At 40.0% G+C, this 15920-nt stretch overlaps 1 protein-coding gene across 2 annotated transcripts in view; it reads left to right on the top strand.

Moving 5' to 3' along the window:
• Window positions 1-15920, top strand: part of LOC124612313 (conserved oligomeric Golgi complex subunit 7) — a 71357-nt gene that overhangs the window by 22876 nt on the left and 32561 nt on the right. For both annotated transcript variants that reach the window (XM_047140449.1, XM_047140441.1), the window contains exon 8: window positions 13431-13635. In XM_047140449.1, coding sequence (XP_046996405.1) covers window positions 13431-13635 — 205 coding nt within the window. The remainder of the gene's footprint in view (window positions 1-13430; window positions 13636-15920) is intronic.

The following is a 15920-nucleotide window of genomic DNA, read 5'->3' as shown; positions in this document are numbered from 1 at the left end:
TATTTTATATGTATGTGGTGTCTGTTCTTTCGGACACGTCCCAAAGAATAGACACCACAAATACAGGGTGAATCATCTAAAACTTGCACTGCAAATATTGCAGAAATGGATAATGCTATTGATATATGGTTTTCACAGATTGGATTGGTAGCCAGAGGCTTGTATTTTTAGCCAATCAACAGATCATAATAAGACTTAGAAAGTGTATTTTTTGTGCAGACATACACTTTTTAAAATGGAACAGTGCCTATTGACATTAACAGACAAGAAGTATGGTAAATTAGAATGCCTGTGATGTTTGTTTCAGGAATCTAGTGTGAGTCATTTATCACATTTTGAAAAGTTCCCACACTGACACTTATGCAATACCTGTGGTAGCAAACAATAAGGAACAATATGAGTGCATACGGTAGTTACGTGGATTCTGAACAGTGACGAGACAATTGACCATCACAGGTTGTGTTCAAAATGACCACCAGCAGTGACAATACACACTTTCATTCTGGTATGGAACAACTGGTGCATAGATGAACCAGACTGCACTAATACTTCATCGCATATCATCAAGTGTAATTGGTATGTCCTTGCAGTCTAGTTACGGGGTACTTATTGGTCGCAAAAAATGGAGAAGAAGATTTTATTTATTTTTTATTTTTTTATCGTGTGCATGTAGTTGAGAGTATGACGAATCCAAGTTTTCAGCTTCCAATACCCTCAGGACAACTGTTTGTGGCCAAAAAAACACAAAATTTTGGCCCCTGTTACTTGGAAACTATGCACCCCAATGAAAGTTTTACCATTACCAAAATTAAAGAGCTTTAAATTTTTTGTTGAATGATCTACTTAAAAGTCAGAATCAGTGCAGCTATTTGGCTGCAGTGAGAGGTCAGAGTTTGTTCATTTTTACCAACTTGGCTGAAAAGTCTCCGCGAATGCCTGTAACTCAAAAACAGCTACTCCAAATGGAAAATGTCAAGTTATCAGAGTTGTAGAGCATGAAATTTCATGTTACAAAAGCATCTAGTTTTTGAGTTTTAGGCACTATTGAATGTTCATACGCTGGAGAGCCAAACTAATTCCATTTTGTGGTTTTTTGTAATTCAAAGTTATTCAGTGAAATGAAATTTCGAATAGGAAGACAAAAAATCTGTCACACCTTCAGGCGTAGAGGTATCTGTAGATCACCCTCGATTGACATACCATAAACAGCCAAGGCTGCCATCCCCAGCTTTCCACTGATATTGTTTCTGTTGTTAGCTGTGCCCAGTCTTCCTGTGTTGTGCAAGGGCATGGTAACAAAAGTACGAAAGCGAAGCAGATGAGGACAGGGACTCAGCCTAGTGAAGATATGAGTTGCATATGGTGAAATCCATTGAGATAAGTGACTTTGACAAAGGACAGATTACTATTACACAAAGACTATGTACGAGTATCTCCAAACCAGCAAAGCTGGTCGAATATTCACGTGCTACCATCGTGAGCATCTACAGTAAAAGGTAGGAGTCCCAGTGAAACCACCACTAGGCGCTAAATGGTTGGATGTCCACGACTATTCACAGAATGTGAGGTTAAGAGATTTGTCTGCTTTGTACAGTGGGACAGATGATATGTGGCATATCTGTCGAAAGAGCACAATACTGGTGCATGCACATGTGTTTCGAAGCACACTATTCATTGTACATTGTTGAACATGGAGTTCTGCAGCAGACGACCCTTGTGTGTTCACATGTTGACCCAACAATGTCGTCAAATATGATTGCAGTGGGCACGACCATTGTAATTCAATTGTCGATCAATGGAAATGTGTAAGCTCTTCAGTTAAATCACATTTTTGCTACACTAGGTTGATTGTCATTTCCACAAACGCCGTCATTGAGGTGAACAGTGGCTCAAAACATGTAGTGTGCCACAGATGCAGGCTGGCGAGAACATTATTATGCTGTGGGAGACATTCTCCTTCACTTGCATGGGACCTGTGATAGTAATCGAATACACGCTGACAGCTGCTAACCAACTACATTGCTTCAGTCTAGATGCCTGCCCCAACAGCTGTATCATCTTTCAGCACTCTAATTGTCCATGCCTTAGAGTCATAACCATATTACAGTGGTTTGAGGAGCATTATAGTGAACTCACGTTGATGTCTCAGTGACCAAATTCACCCGATGTAAATCCTATGGAACACATCTGGGTCGCTGTCAGGTGCCTTCACTGCATAGCAAATTAGTGGCCCTTTACTTACATGAATTACATGACCTGTGCGTAGACATCTAATGCCACATACATCCACAAACCTACCAACATATTTTTAGATTGCTGATACACAGAATCCATCACGTATTATGTTCTAAAGACAGACAAACATGCTATTAAGCAGGTGGCCATCTGCTCTATAAGGTTGTTTGGCACATCAGAGAAAAGTTTGGAGCCATCTGTATGAAATATAACAGATCACATATTTTGATGGATACCCAAGTGATGCTTCGCAAAGGGGAACAAAGTCTTCTGAAAGATCTCATCATTTGAAGGCACCCAGTTCTTTATCAGGTATCATTTTCAATGAAGATACAAATGTTGCAGTTGCACAAAAGTTTCTTGCAAATGCGACCTACAATAACTGCTTAATTTTGGTGCCTATGGGGAAATTTGAGGATGGAGGCATTAAAGTGCTAAAGGCAGAAGAAGATGCAGATTCGTTAATTGTGGAAACAGCTGTTTCCTAAGTTGCCGAATCTGACCGTGTGGCAATTGTGACCGAGGACATTGACAGCTCGTAACGGGTTGAGGAAACAACAGCAACTTGTACTTCCAGAAATCGGGAAGAGGGGAATCAGCAGGAGTGTGGTACTCCAGTCATTCTTTCAATTTCGATCCTGCATTTGCCCTTTTCAACTGTGCGTTCACAGCATGTAATACTACATCCCTTTATTTTTTTGGTCAAGGTAAAGGGAAATTACTAAACCTGTGGAACAATATCCACACTTCAAAGTGCAAGCTGTGAATTTGTTAAACCCTCAGTCTCTCAAGATCTAATAGCACAGGCAGGAGAACAGCTGATGTTCGCACTGTCTGAGAATTCCAGCTGCTCGACATTGGATGAGCTCAGGTACGAGCTTCTTGCAAAGTCTTCCCTGAGAAAATCTTTCAGACTTGAAAGGCTATCGCCAACATCAGTTGCAGTAAGGTAGCGTTCATTACAATCTTACCATCAAGTGTAGTCTTGGATGGGGAAGAAAATTGATCCCTGCCAGTGGAGCTGGAAGAAAAACTTATCAGGCTTGTTTCATTTGATGGTGATGAAATATGCAGCATCACACACGCTACTGAAGATGGTTTCCTGCTCATGCGAAAAGGATGCACAGCAATACGTGGATGTCACAAACCTGAACTGAACTCTTCCTCCACATGCAAGCACTGTTGTGGCTTAACTTGTGAGATTGCTCCAGAAATTGAGCTTGAAGAGGATAAGGAAGATATGGAAGATATGTTGTGGGATGAGGAAGCTGGTGAAGGTGCCGCAATGGATCCTGAAGATGGGATGCTTGACCGGGACATGCTGCAGTCTTCCAAATGACCTCAAGGAAATTGAAATTTGATGAAATGTGAATCTCTGATATTTAAATTGTATTTTGTAATATTGTCATGCCCTTTTATTTGTCCATTTGCACAGTTTTTTATATTACTTACATGTACGAGGGTTATTCCAAAAGTAAGGTCCGATCGGTCGCGAAATGGAAACGACTATGAAAATCCGATAAAGCTTTGCACAGATGTGTTGGGTAGTGTCTCTAGTATAACCCCAGTTAGCATCACGTCGCTCTTCTCATTTCTGAGCTCGCAGTGAGTGCGTAAAGATGTCTAGAAAATAGTGTCTGCCGCCAAGTACGAGGGCCTGGTGAGAAATTTCGCCTGAAGCTATGCAGCCAACATGTTAGATTACCCACAATACAGTCCGCAATTGTCTCCCCCTGAGTTTCATCTCTGGTCACATGAACCGCTGTCTTTGAAGACAACATTTTGACACAGACAACGAGGTGTAGGCCAGCGTGGAGAATTGGCGGAAAGCACTGGCGGCTGCCTTCTATGATGAGGCTATTGAAAAGTTGGTACAACGCTATGACAAAATTCTAAGTCAGAACGGCGACTACGTAGAGAAGTAGCTGAAAGGTGTAGCTAATTGTTACAAGTAAAACATTTCTGATGTTCACTGTGGTTTCAATTTGGCAATCAATCGGACCTTACTTTTGGAATAACCCTCGTAAATATACAGGGTGTCCCAGCTATCTTGTCCACCCAAAATATCTCTGGAACAATAACAGCTATTGGAAAACGACTTTCACCGGTATCAATGTAGGGCTGGGGCCCATGAATGTACATAATTGGAAACATTCTAAAACGAAAGCATATGTGTTTTTCAACACAAACTTGTGTTTTTTTAAATGGACCTCCTATATTTTTTCTTCAGTAATCCATAGCATGAGAAAGCACATACACAATGGCGTTGATTGCATCGCAATATTCCCATTACATCCCAAGATATTGAGATGCGAAGTTGACGCTTGAAACACCCGACATGCGCTACTAGCGCACACCCTGATAGGTGGATTGGACGAGGTGGCCCAGTTAGGTGGCCTGCCCGATCTCCGGACCTTACACCGCTGAATTATTTTCTTTGGGGAGCAGTGAAGGATGCTGTTTACCAGCATGAACCAACAACACCAGAGGACATGAAGCAACGCATTATTGATGCTTGTACGGCCATCAAAGAGGAAACTGCAGCACGAAGTAGGGCATCCTTCATCCACAGAGTGACACTATGTATGCAAGCAAATGGGCATCACTTTGAGCATGAGATGTGAATGCTATGTTTAGTATGTAGTGCTGGTATCACAGTGGAAGTTTCTGCAAAGGGCCATTTTACCCGGTGATGTTAAGAAACATTTGTTTGCAACAATTTGCCGTTTAACGCATTAGATAAACATAACATTGATAATTATGTGATAATAAAACTAATTGGTTAAACATGTTTACATTCATCGTCTATGTCCTACCTGAACTTCCCAAATCAAAACATTTTTACCTAAACAACGGTAAAACTTTTAGTACACTTGCTCGTTTCACTAAAACCATCAACATGAATTTTACTATTACAAGTGAATGATTAACTGTCACTTGCGCTAGATCTACAGTAAAGTAAAGTTTTAACGTTGAACGGCATTACCTTTTTAGTAACAGATTAACGATAAGCGAAGTTAACTTTGTGACTAACGTTGCGGTGTACAGATATGTTACAGAACCACATCACCCCTAGCCTATGGGATAAGTGCCTGCTGGAATGTACGACATTAATGCAGGATGGCAGCAGACCGTATTATTCGTTTCGGACCTCTTGATAAGTATGGAAGTGTGATTACGCACGTCAATCACATCGCGATTACGGGCAGCATGGGGTTCACGCCTGAGCCTCAGGACATGCGCTAGCAGCGCATGTCGGGTGTTTCAAGCGTCAACTTCGCGTCTTAATATCTCGGGCTGTAATGGGAATATTGCGATGCAATCAACGCCATTGTGTATGTGTTTTGTCATGCTATGGATTGCTGAAGAAAAAATATAGGAGGTCCATTTAAAAAAACATAAATTTGTGTTAAAAACACACACATGCTTTCGTTTTAGAATGTTTCCAAATATGTACATTCATGGGCCCCAGCCCTACATTGATACTGGCGAAAGTCGTTTTCCAATAGCTGTTATTGTTCCAGAGATAATTTGGGTGGACAAGATAGCTGGGACACCCTGTATATTAGCCATTACTATGTACTCGGTTTTCATTTTAGCAACCCACTCATACCAATTAAAGGAATGGATAAAAATGAATAAAAATACACGAGTTAAGAACATTATAATGACATACACAGAAAATGTCTGAGCTTATTAGAGAGACGTCTTCCCCCAAGAAATGCAATTTCATTGTATAACTTTCTCTTAAAAAGTGTAATTAATTTGGCTTTCAAGTGTATGAACACTTAGCAGTGTCTAAAACTGAAAAACTAGATGCTTTGGTAATATGAAATTTCATGCTCTACAACTTGAATAACTTGACATTTTTCTTTTAAAGTAGCTGTTTTTGAGTTATAGGCACTGGAGCCAATTTTTTAGCAAGTTGGTAAAAATTAATGAAATTTGACAACTGATTGTGGCCAAAAGACTGCACTGATTTTGACGTTTAAGTAGATCATTCAACACAAAATTTAATGCTCTTTGATTTTGGTAATGGTAAAATTTTCAGTAGGATCCTTAGTTTCTGTGTAATAGGCAAAAACGTGAAAAAAGTGCCAAAATTTCCTGGTTTTTGTGGCCATAAAAAGTTGTTCTGAGGGTATCGGAGGTCAAAAACTTGGATTCAACATATTTCCAACTATATTCAAAAGATAGAAAAATAAAATCTTCTACCTCATTTTCTGCAAGCAAAGGGCCGTTTTTGTTACGACGCCACTACTGGACTATTGTCGACGAATGTCTTTCAGCTTTCCCCGCAGAAATAAGTGTATAGGCATCAAATCCAGGGAATGGGCCAGCCAAAGTACAGGTTCTGTTGCAAGTCCAATCCAACGATTTGTAAATGGTTTGTGAAGACATACTGTAGTATTTCTTGCACAGTGGGCTGGCAGCCACCATGTTGGTACCACAGGTTCCGTCTAGTCTGCAGAGGAACATGTAGCATCTGTGGAAGATGATCTTGTTAGAATTCTGCAATATACTTAACTGCATTCTTCAATATGTGTGTGATAAATGGGCCTATTAGCTGATGGTTCACTATCCCACACCACACATTTACATTCCATGGACACTGGCATTCTACCTGATGAAGCCAACAGGTATTGTCAACAGATGAATAGTGCATGTTTCAGCAGTTTACCTGGCCATGATAGGCAAATGTGGTTTCATAACTAAACAAGTTAAACAATATATCTGAAGTATCCTGTCTTAATACCCACGTACAGAAGTTAACATGATTTTCATAATTATTTCCGTACAGCTCGTGATGGGAAGAGATGTAATAGGGATGGAACCGTCGTTGATGAAAAATGTGTAGGACACTTGCCTGACTCATGCTAGTTCCTTGTGCAGTTGTCAGGAGCTAACATTCAGATCAAATGCAACAGCAGCAAGAACATTAATTTTCCCCTCTTCTGTCATCACTCGTTTCCTTCTGTTACGTTGTCTATGTGTTACACTACCACTCAAATAACTGTTGAAGAAGTTGGTAAATAACTGCTGAGATGGTTGACATCTGTTGAGATATCCCACTACATACACTGAACAAGAACAAACTGCATTCATCTTATACTCTCCATACACCATGAGCATCTCAGCTTTTTCCGCATTGGTAAATCCCAGTGTCCACTCACAAACCATTACTTGGACTGTCATACACTAATTGACTGATGTGTCACAGTGCAGTCGTGGAACACACAATCACACTGTTAGCAAACATAACAACATCATATGTGGTAACTACGCAAGTTGAACAGCACAGACAGGTGAGTGTGGAAACTTTTCAAAATACAATATCTTGTAAATGAATCCTGCAACAAACAACACTGACATTCGAATTTACCTTGCTAATTTACCCTACTATTACCTGGCAGAAGGACTCTGCTATCTTGTCAGATTCGTCACCCTGCCACAGTGACCCCACTCCAGAAATCTAGAAGAACCTCCAGTCTCTCCTTAAATCCTTAAGCCCATCCCAGAACCTCTCCCCAGAGTCCATCTCTCTTCTCATCCTTACCACTGCCCACACTCCTACCTTCTACATCCTTCCTAAAGTCTATAAACCCAACCATTCTGGCCGGTTTCTGTGCCCCCACTGAGAAAATCTCTGCTATTGTAGACCAACACCTTCAAACTATTAGCCACAACCTACCCTCCTACATAAAAGATACCAACCGTTTCCTCCACTGACTCCACAGTTCATTTTCATTTACGACACGGTGCCCTACATGTCACTATTGATACCACTTCTCTTTACAATAACGTCCCTAATGCCCATGGACTTACTGCAATTGAATACTATCTTTCCCAATGCCCAATGGATTCCAAACCAACTACCTCCTTCCTAGTCACCATGACCAGCTACATCCTCACCCATAATTAGTTCTCCTTTGCAGGCATTACCTACAGACAAATCTGGGATACGGCTATGGGTACCCACATGGCACCATCCTATGCCAATCTATTCAGGAGCCCAGGGGCCATCTAGGGCAATCCTTCCTAAACACCCAGGATCCCAAACCATCTAGCCCCTTCCCTGTTCCCATTCCAGCACTATGCAGCCCTCTATTCCACCAGCGCATCCAGTCTCTTTTGTACTTCACTCTTTTACCACTGCCTTCCCACTCTCTCCATCTAACATCCCAACTGCACCTTGCTGCCCTACTTTCCACCTCGTCCTTGCAAACCCCCAGTAGCTCTTACCATCCCCCACCCCTACTCTGCTATCCCTCGCCCTATGCTGTGAAAGTCACCTGGTTCAGAGTCATTGATGACATCTTCGTGATCTGAATTGAGGTTGAGGACATCCTACCCATATTATTTCAGAACCTCAACATCTTATCCCCCATTTGCTTCACCTGGTTGTACTCAGCCTATCAAGACACCTTCCACATTGTTATCCTCCACCTCAATGATAGCTATATCAGTACCTCTGTCCATATTGGATCTACCAATACCTCCACTTCGACAGCTGCCACTCATTCCATACCAAGCAGTCCCTTCCATACAGCTTAGACACCCATGGCCATCACATCTGTAGTGACAAGCAGTCTCTTTCGAATTATACCAAGGGTCTCACAAAGGCCTTTACATATCGTAATTACCCTTCCAACCTTGTACAGAAACATCTCCTATACCTTATCTTTCCCCTCACCCAGCACCTCACAAAGTCCCACCATCCGTTCACAGGGGGCATTCCCCTCATGACTCAGTGCCACCCAAGACAGGAGCAACTGAATTACTTTCTCCGCCAGGGTTTTGACTACCTCTCGTTGTGCCCTGAAATTAGAAATGTCCATTTCACCACTCCCACAGTGGTATTCTGCTACCCAATAAACCTGCACAATACCCTCATCCATCCCTTTACAGCCCCTCCTCCCAACCCCTTGCCTCATGGCTCATATTCCTGTAATAGACCTAGATGCAAGACCTGTCCCATACATCCTCCCACCACCACCACCACCACCACCACCACCACCACCACCACGTACTCCAGTTCGGTGACAAACATCACCTATTCCATTAGAGGCAGGGCTACCTGTAAAACTAGTCATGCAATCTACAAGCTAAGCTGCAAACACTGTGCTGCATTCTATGTGAGCAAGACAACCAACAAGCTGTCTGTCTGCATGAATGGCCACTGACAAACTGTGGCCAAGAAACAACTGGACCCCTCTGTTGCTGAGCACTGCACCAATACGACGTCCATTTCAATGACTGCTTCACAGTGTGTTCCATCTGGATCCTTTCCATCAACACCAGCTTTTCTGAGTTGTGCAGATGGGAACTCTCCCTGCAATATATCCTAAATTTCCATAACCCTCTAGGCCTCAACCTCCATTAGTCATTGTCCTTACCCATCTAGCCACTTCCCTATTCCCATTCCAGTACCCCCTCTCTCCCCCGCCCTCCATCCAACCTCTCGACTGCACCTAGCTGCCCTACTCTCCACCTCATCCCTGTATGTACCCAGTAGCACTTCACCATCCCCACCACTACACTCTATCCCTCCCCCTCCCTGCCCCAGCCTCCTCATTACCCTCACCCAGTTGCCTCTCTCATAATGTGCTGCTGCTGCTGCTCGCAGTCTGGATCGAACTGGCAGAGACTGTGGTCATGTACATGTGAGTTGCATTTGCGTGAGGTGTGTGTGTGTGTGTGTGTGAGAGAGAGAGAGAGAGAGACCTACCTATTTTTGACAAAGGCTTTGTTGGCCAAAAGCTAAACTTTCACTCATTTTATTGTGCTTTCCTGCGACACAGCTGCTCCACTGTATGGTGAGTAGCAACTATCCTTTTCATTATATTGTTACAGTCCATCCTGGATTTTCCAGTGTTTGATTTACCCTGTTTGTAGTTTGTTAATGTCTATGGCATTGTTCCATTAAAAAAGCTGTATATTTACATAAGAAATACACTTTCTAAGTGTTATCACGATCTATTTATTGGCTGACAGTATGAGCCTCTGGCTACCAATACATTCTGTGAAAACTACACTTCAATAGTACTTTCCATTTATGCAATATTTGCCGTGCAAGTTGTAGGTGATTCACTCTGTATATAATTAAAGCAAGGACAGTCAATGATCCCTCCAGTGCAGATGCACAGCAGGCTTGAACTCTTACAGGAATCAGAGAAATGCTGTATGTAATGGGAATAATGGACAAGGGGCACGACATTAGTAGTATGTGGATAAGTTAAGAATTTGGGTCTGATGGGTGGTGTGTTAGGGTAGTCCACGCAGTTGCAATGACCGTTGTGTCCAGATGGTGCAGTGGCCAGCACATCTGCCTAGTAAGCAGAGGATCTGGCCTCGAATCATGGTCTGGCACAAATTTTTAACTTTCCTTATTGATTTAGATCAATGTCCACTTGCAGCCAATGTCTATAGTTCCTTTGTGTTGTAAGTTATTTAACTAGGCATTATGTTTTGTTGTATCAGATTTAGTCTTCCTCTTCAATGACTCTGATGACACAGCTACCTAGTCCAGCTGCTAAGTGCATGTGTAAAATGGAAGTTATTGTAAACGAGGGGCTAATTTATGTAAGTTGGTTTTATGAATAAACAGATTGTTGCTTACTTCATAGAAAAATGTATGAACATAAAAAAAAATAAACAGAAATAATTAAAAAGCAAATAAATTGTCTACTCATGGCAATTACTGACTCTACAATACTTTGCTGGAGATAACCCTGTTCAAAATAGTATGCACTTCTTTCCCTCTGAACTGTAAAAAAAATCTCACTCATGTACAGGGGAATTAAAAATATTTTATGGTATCTGAAGTGTTTGGCACAGTTTGCAGCTACACATCATTGTGAATTATTGTTAAGCATCGGGAAAAAAATCCTAATACTGAATCTCAGGCTTTTGAATTATTTATTGGGTACGTAGTTGAGTTACCAGATGAGTTACGTAATTATCAGATCAATATTTGGGTTCCACTTGCTCCAGTAACTCCTCCACAAAGTGAGAAAGTGACTGAACATTTATTTATGTATCGTGATGGAAAACTACATCAATTGTGAGTTATCCGTTTTGCTCCAGGCCATTATTTAAAAGCCAACACCAGAATTCAGTAGCCATTGTTTTCACGATACCCATTAATTTGTCACTTTTGAGTTCACTGTTGCGATTGCATTGTTCATTTTTAAGGCAAAAAAATGTGTTTGGGTAGTATCACATGGCATCAAAATTGTACTGTAACATTGTGTTTATTAGTTCTATGTATATAGAATGCAGCTACTGTGAAGGTCTTCATGTGTATTAAATTCTGTATTCAAGTATCTTTAGCACCATTGTTTATATTTATTTTCTGTCCTAAATTAAATTTAATTCTATATCCCAAATAAATTACAAAAGTGTTGAAAACAGTCTCCAGAAAAATAACAAATTTTTGTGGGGCTATAACAACACCAGTCTTTAATATATCCACCTTTTACCATCATAAATAAAATTCTCATTTGCCTCATCAGTTTGAATTCAAAGAATTATTATATTACCAGCAAGTATGTAATGTTTGCTTTCACACAGATTTATGTTAGGTTTTGATGTCTGTGTGTGGTTTACCTATTAATTCAACTTTGAGATATATGTCAGTGTAAAAGCAAGACGATCTAATGTATGGAATGAAATATCCTGTACTTATTTATGGTATGCTGAGTCATCACATACCTTTCAAAACTTCTTATAAATAATTTCTTCTGCGTATCCCCGGTGCATAACATTGTTGTTCTTTAAATGAAATGGCCTAGCAGAGGTGCTTATTTTACAGTTTCAAATTTGAGCCTTTTGCATGTGTTAACTAGGTCGAGCCATGAAACGAGACTAAGGCCAATATCTTCTCCATATTCTCACATATTCAGGCAAGTACTTTATTCAATGGTAGTGATAACTACTGGATTAACGTGTAAACTCACTGAGATGGTAAGGAAAGCAGGAATGTTAATGGGTAACACAGAGAGAGTGAATCTATTGAGATTACCCAATTAAAATAAATTTATGAAATTTGATTTTCTTTTTTATTCGGTGGATTGTCCTGATTTCTGAAAAGATAAGTGTTTACCTTGAACTATTTGTGTATTGAAGAGGCAGTGAGACAAATATAGTACAGGACTAGCTAGATGTGGAATATGTTTATTATGGACAGAAAATTATTATAATACAGTTTGAAGTAAGTGTTCAGCAAAGTGAACAGGTACTGAGTTGGGTGTTTAATGAAATGCAGTGTGTGCTAGCTGATGACTATAACAAAAAAAAGCTAAGATAATAGTGTTTTTTAGCAAGTGATCACGCAGGATGGATAATTGATACACATGAACAAGAGGCTTTTAAGGAGGAGGGTGAACTTCACTATTTTGGAAGTAAAATAGATTGAGAAGGAAGATCCAAATTAAGCTTAGTGGAACAGTTGTCACAAGGCAAAAGGGCTTTCCACAGCATGAAACAGTTTCTGCTGACATTTAAAAGCATAAAACTTGAAGAAAAAGAAAATTATTTGGAGTGTATATTGGTGAGGTTGTGAGAACTGATAATGAGGAAGCCTTTGAAATGTGGTATTTTATGAGACTGTTGAATATCCGGTGGAATAAAGAATGAAGGCTACCTCCAACAAATCAACAAGAAAAGTGCCAAGTAAATAACATAAAAATTGAGGAGAGAGCATTATTGGACACAAATTACAACATGAGTTGTAGGTGAGAACTGTAGTTAAAAAAAAAAATCCACTAGAGTGACAGTCCTAGAAATTAGTATATGTAGCAGTATTCTGAAATGAAATGGAAAGCTGGCAAGTGGTAGGACTGTAGAACTGCATCAAACCAAAATTAATGTTGATAACCAAAAAAATCACCTTGGATGATTTACAGGAATGTTGATCAAACTTAGGTTTTTTTTTTACCTAACCCACCTTGCCTTTAGCATGTATATTGAAAGACAGTTCTTTCCACCAGTAGGACTCACAATTTGTTGTGCCACATCATTGTTTGGCAGAGATTTTCACAGTATTGTGCAGGAGTGAGATTATTATATTCATTACATTTGTTATTATTAAAATCAGTTTCTGTAGTTCAGTGTTTATTTTTATATGTTCTCTCACAGACTAGACAGAATTTTTGTCATTATCGGCTGACATCCACTGTTTTGTTGTTCCTTAGGTCTTTGGAGCTGGACCTGCTCGCTCTACCTTGCTTGCACTGTTTGCAGATGTATTAGCAAATTTGGAACCGAGTCCAAACCTATGCATTGATGCAGCGTTGAAACAACGGCCACCATCTGACCAGTTAAGCTTCCTTCTATCACTCAAGCAACTCACTTCACACTTTGCGAATAACTTGCATTCTGTCACTGATGCACCCGCAGGTATGTTTTTGAGAGGAACCTTTATGTATTCGGTATGAAATTGTTTGCTTTAGAACACATCCAGTTCTCACTATGTCATTGTTGCTCCACAACATGATTAAACTATTCCTTTCTGTTAGTAGCACATTCACATTCATGGGAATCTCAAAAATTTAAAACCTTTTACACTGACGTGAGGCTAGCTTGTCAAGAAAGTAGTAGAAATATCTCTTGTCTTTAGCTTTCATCTTCCTCCAGCTACAGGAATAGAGTAAAGGGCAGGGCCCTTGTGAACTATTTAAAGAGAAACTACTATGAACTAGAAGTAATGTCAGCTCCAGGAAACATAGTATTCTGTAGCATATTTCTGTTGACAGTCTCCTATTAATCATAATTTTTGTGAATGAAGCAAAATTTTGTTTGAAATCTTTATTTTGTTTATGCCTGAAACATACAATTTTACATGCATGATCAACATCAACACTGGAAAATTACAGCACTATTTGTGTGCAGACAGAAGTTTTTTTACCCCATTTTACAATAATTTTATTCATAGGACATTACTTCAATCCATAGTGTTTTAGTTTAGTACTACAATTGTTGTTACAATATTTCGTCTTAGTTCCAAGTTATACAGAGGTTTAAGAATAAATCACTGCATAGGTTATCTTTTAAAAGCACCTTCACTCGTAATCTTCAGATCATTTACTTGCAAATTATCAGAAATTAGACCTATCTGCATATTGCTGTTAAAGCTAATCCCCTGTGAACCATATGAAAGTCTATTTTACACCTCTTGTTGTGGTTGTGAATTTGCATGTTCCTATGTATGACCACATTGTCTTCTTTCAAAAATAGCATAGTTTGTGGCATACACATGGCACGAATTGCTAGAATATTAAAGTTAGCAAATAGACTCTTACAAGATATTCTTATTTCACTTTCACTATGGTGCTCAACACACTCTTCTGCTGTGAGAAAACCTGAAACTTGGACATAGAAAACAAACAAAAGTTGGGAGGGGAAGGTTTATGTAAAGATTAAAGAACATGCCGAGAGACACAGATAAGTACCCCTTCTCAAGACAAGTACTTCCTGAGCCACTTATTTTTATCAAGGACTTTCTTTTTCCCTAGAAATGTTGTAAAATAAGAGAATATGACTTTATTGCTTCATTATTTAAGTGCCTTTGTTACAGTGTATCTGTGGTCTTCATTGAACAAAACTCCCAGCTGGAATATCAGCAATATAAGGAAAGGATAGCTTGCTACTTGCTGTAAAGATGACACATTAAGTTGTAGGAAGGCACAACTAAAAGTGCTTATGCATTAGCTTTCAGTCACAGCAGTCATCAGGAAAGGAAAAGCACGCACCCACGCACGCGCGCGCGCACACACACACACACACACACACACACACACACACACACACACACACACACACACACACACACACTCATTCATTCATTCACATGGTCAGGCAAGCACCTCAGACACATGACCACCATCTCCAGCAACTGGGACCCAAATGCCAGTCCGAGCTGTCAGAGATGATGGCGGTCATGGGTGTGTGAAATCTGTGCTTGCTTGTGAGAATATGTGTGTGTGTGTGTGTGTGTGTGTGTGTGTGTGTGTGTGTGATAAAATGTACATGTTTTAGGAAATTTCACCTCTCTCACCAGCGATCCTCATGTAAAATTCCCTAAATCATGTCAGGCAAATGCCCAGATTTTTCCTTGAACAAGGTCATGCCTGATCACCTCTCCTTTGCAGCTGACCCTATTTCCTCTCCTCATTAAAAGTCTGTATATTCACATGTCTGTATTTATGACTTCTGCTTTTATTTTCATTAAGCTAAAAAAATCCTATTTCATTTTAAAATGATACCCGGACAAATCAGTTACTAATACTAAGGCACCTAGTAGTATTTTTGTTGGGAATATAAGGAATTTTGTCAGGAGAGAAACTGCCAGGAAGTTTCGAAAAACATGCATTTGGACTATGAGAGTATGCAGCTTGGCACTAACAGCTTTCAACTGTTGTCTAAGCTTATTGGAAATCTGTGTTGCAGAATGCTGCACACCTTTTGGATACTTAACAGTGTACATGCAACACAGACATTATACCTCTGTCTCTCATTTACTAAATTGACATTGCTGTTACTCTTGCACAAGTTCATGTTGTCAACCATAAATCCCTTAAGCAGGTTTATATTGTTTGATGCCCACGTGAAGAGTCCACCGCCAGTTAAATCGTGATATGCATGAAATTTTTAAATAAATGTTATTTAAGGCCCTAATGGACCAC

The sequence above is a fragment of the Schistocerca americana genome, chromosome 1, assembly GCF_021461395.2.
Source record: "Schistocerca americana isolate TAMUIC-IGC-003095 chromosome 1, iqSchAmer2.1, whole genome shotgun sequence".
In the NCBI taxonomy this organism is placed as follows: Eukaryota; Metazoa; Arthropoda; class Insecta; order Orthoptera; family Acrididae; genus Schistocerca; species Schistocerca americana.
The sequence above is the reverse complement of the archived record's forward strand: the minus strand, read 5'-3'. Positions and strand labels throughout refer to the sequence as shown.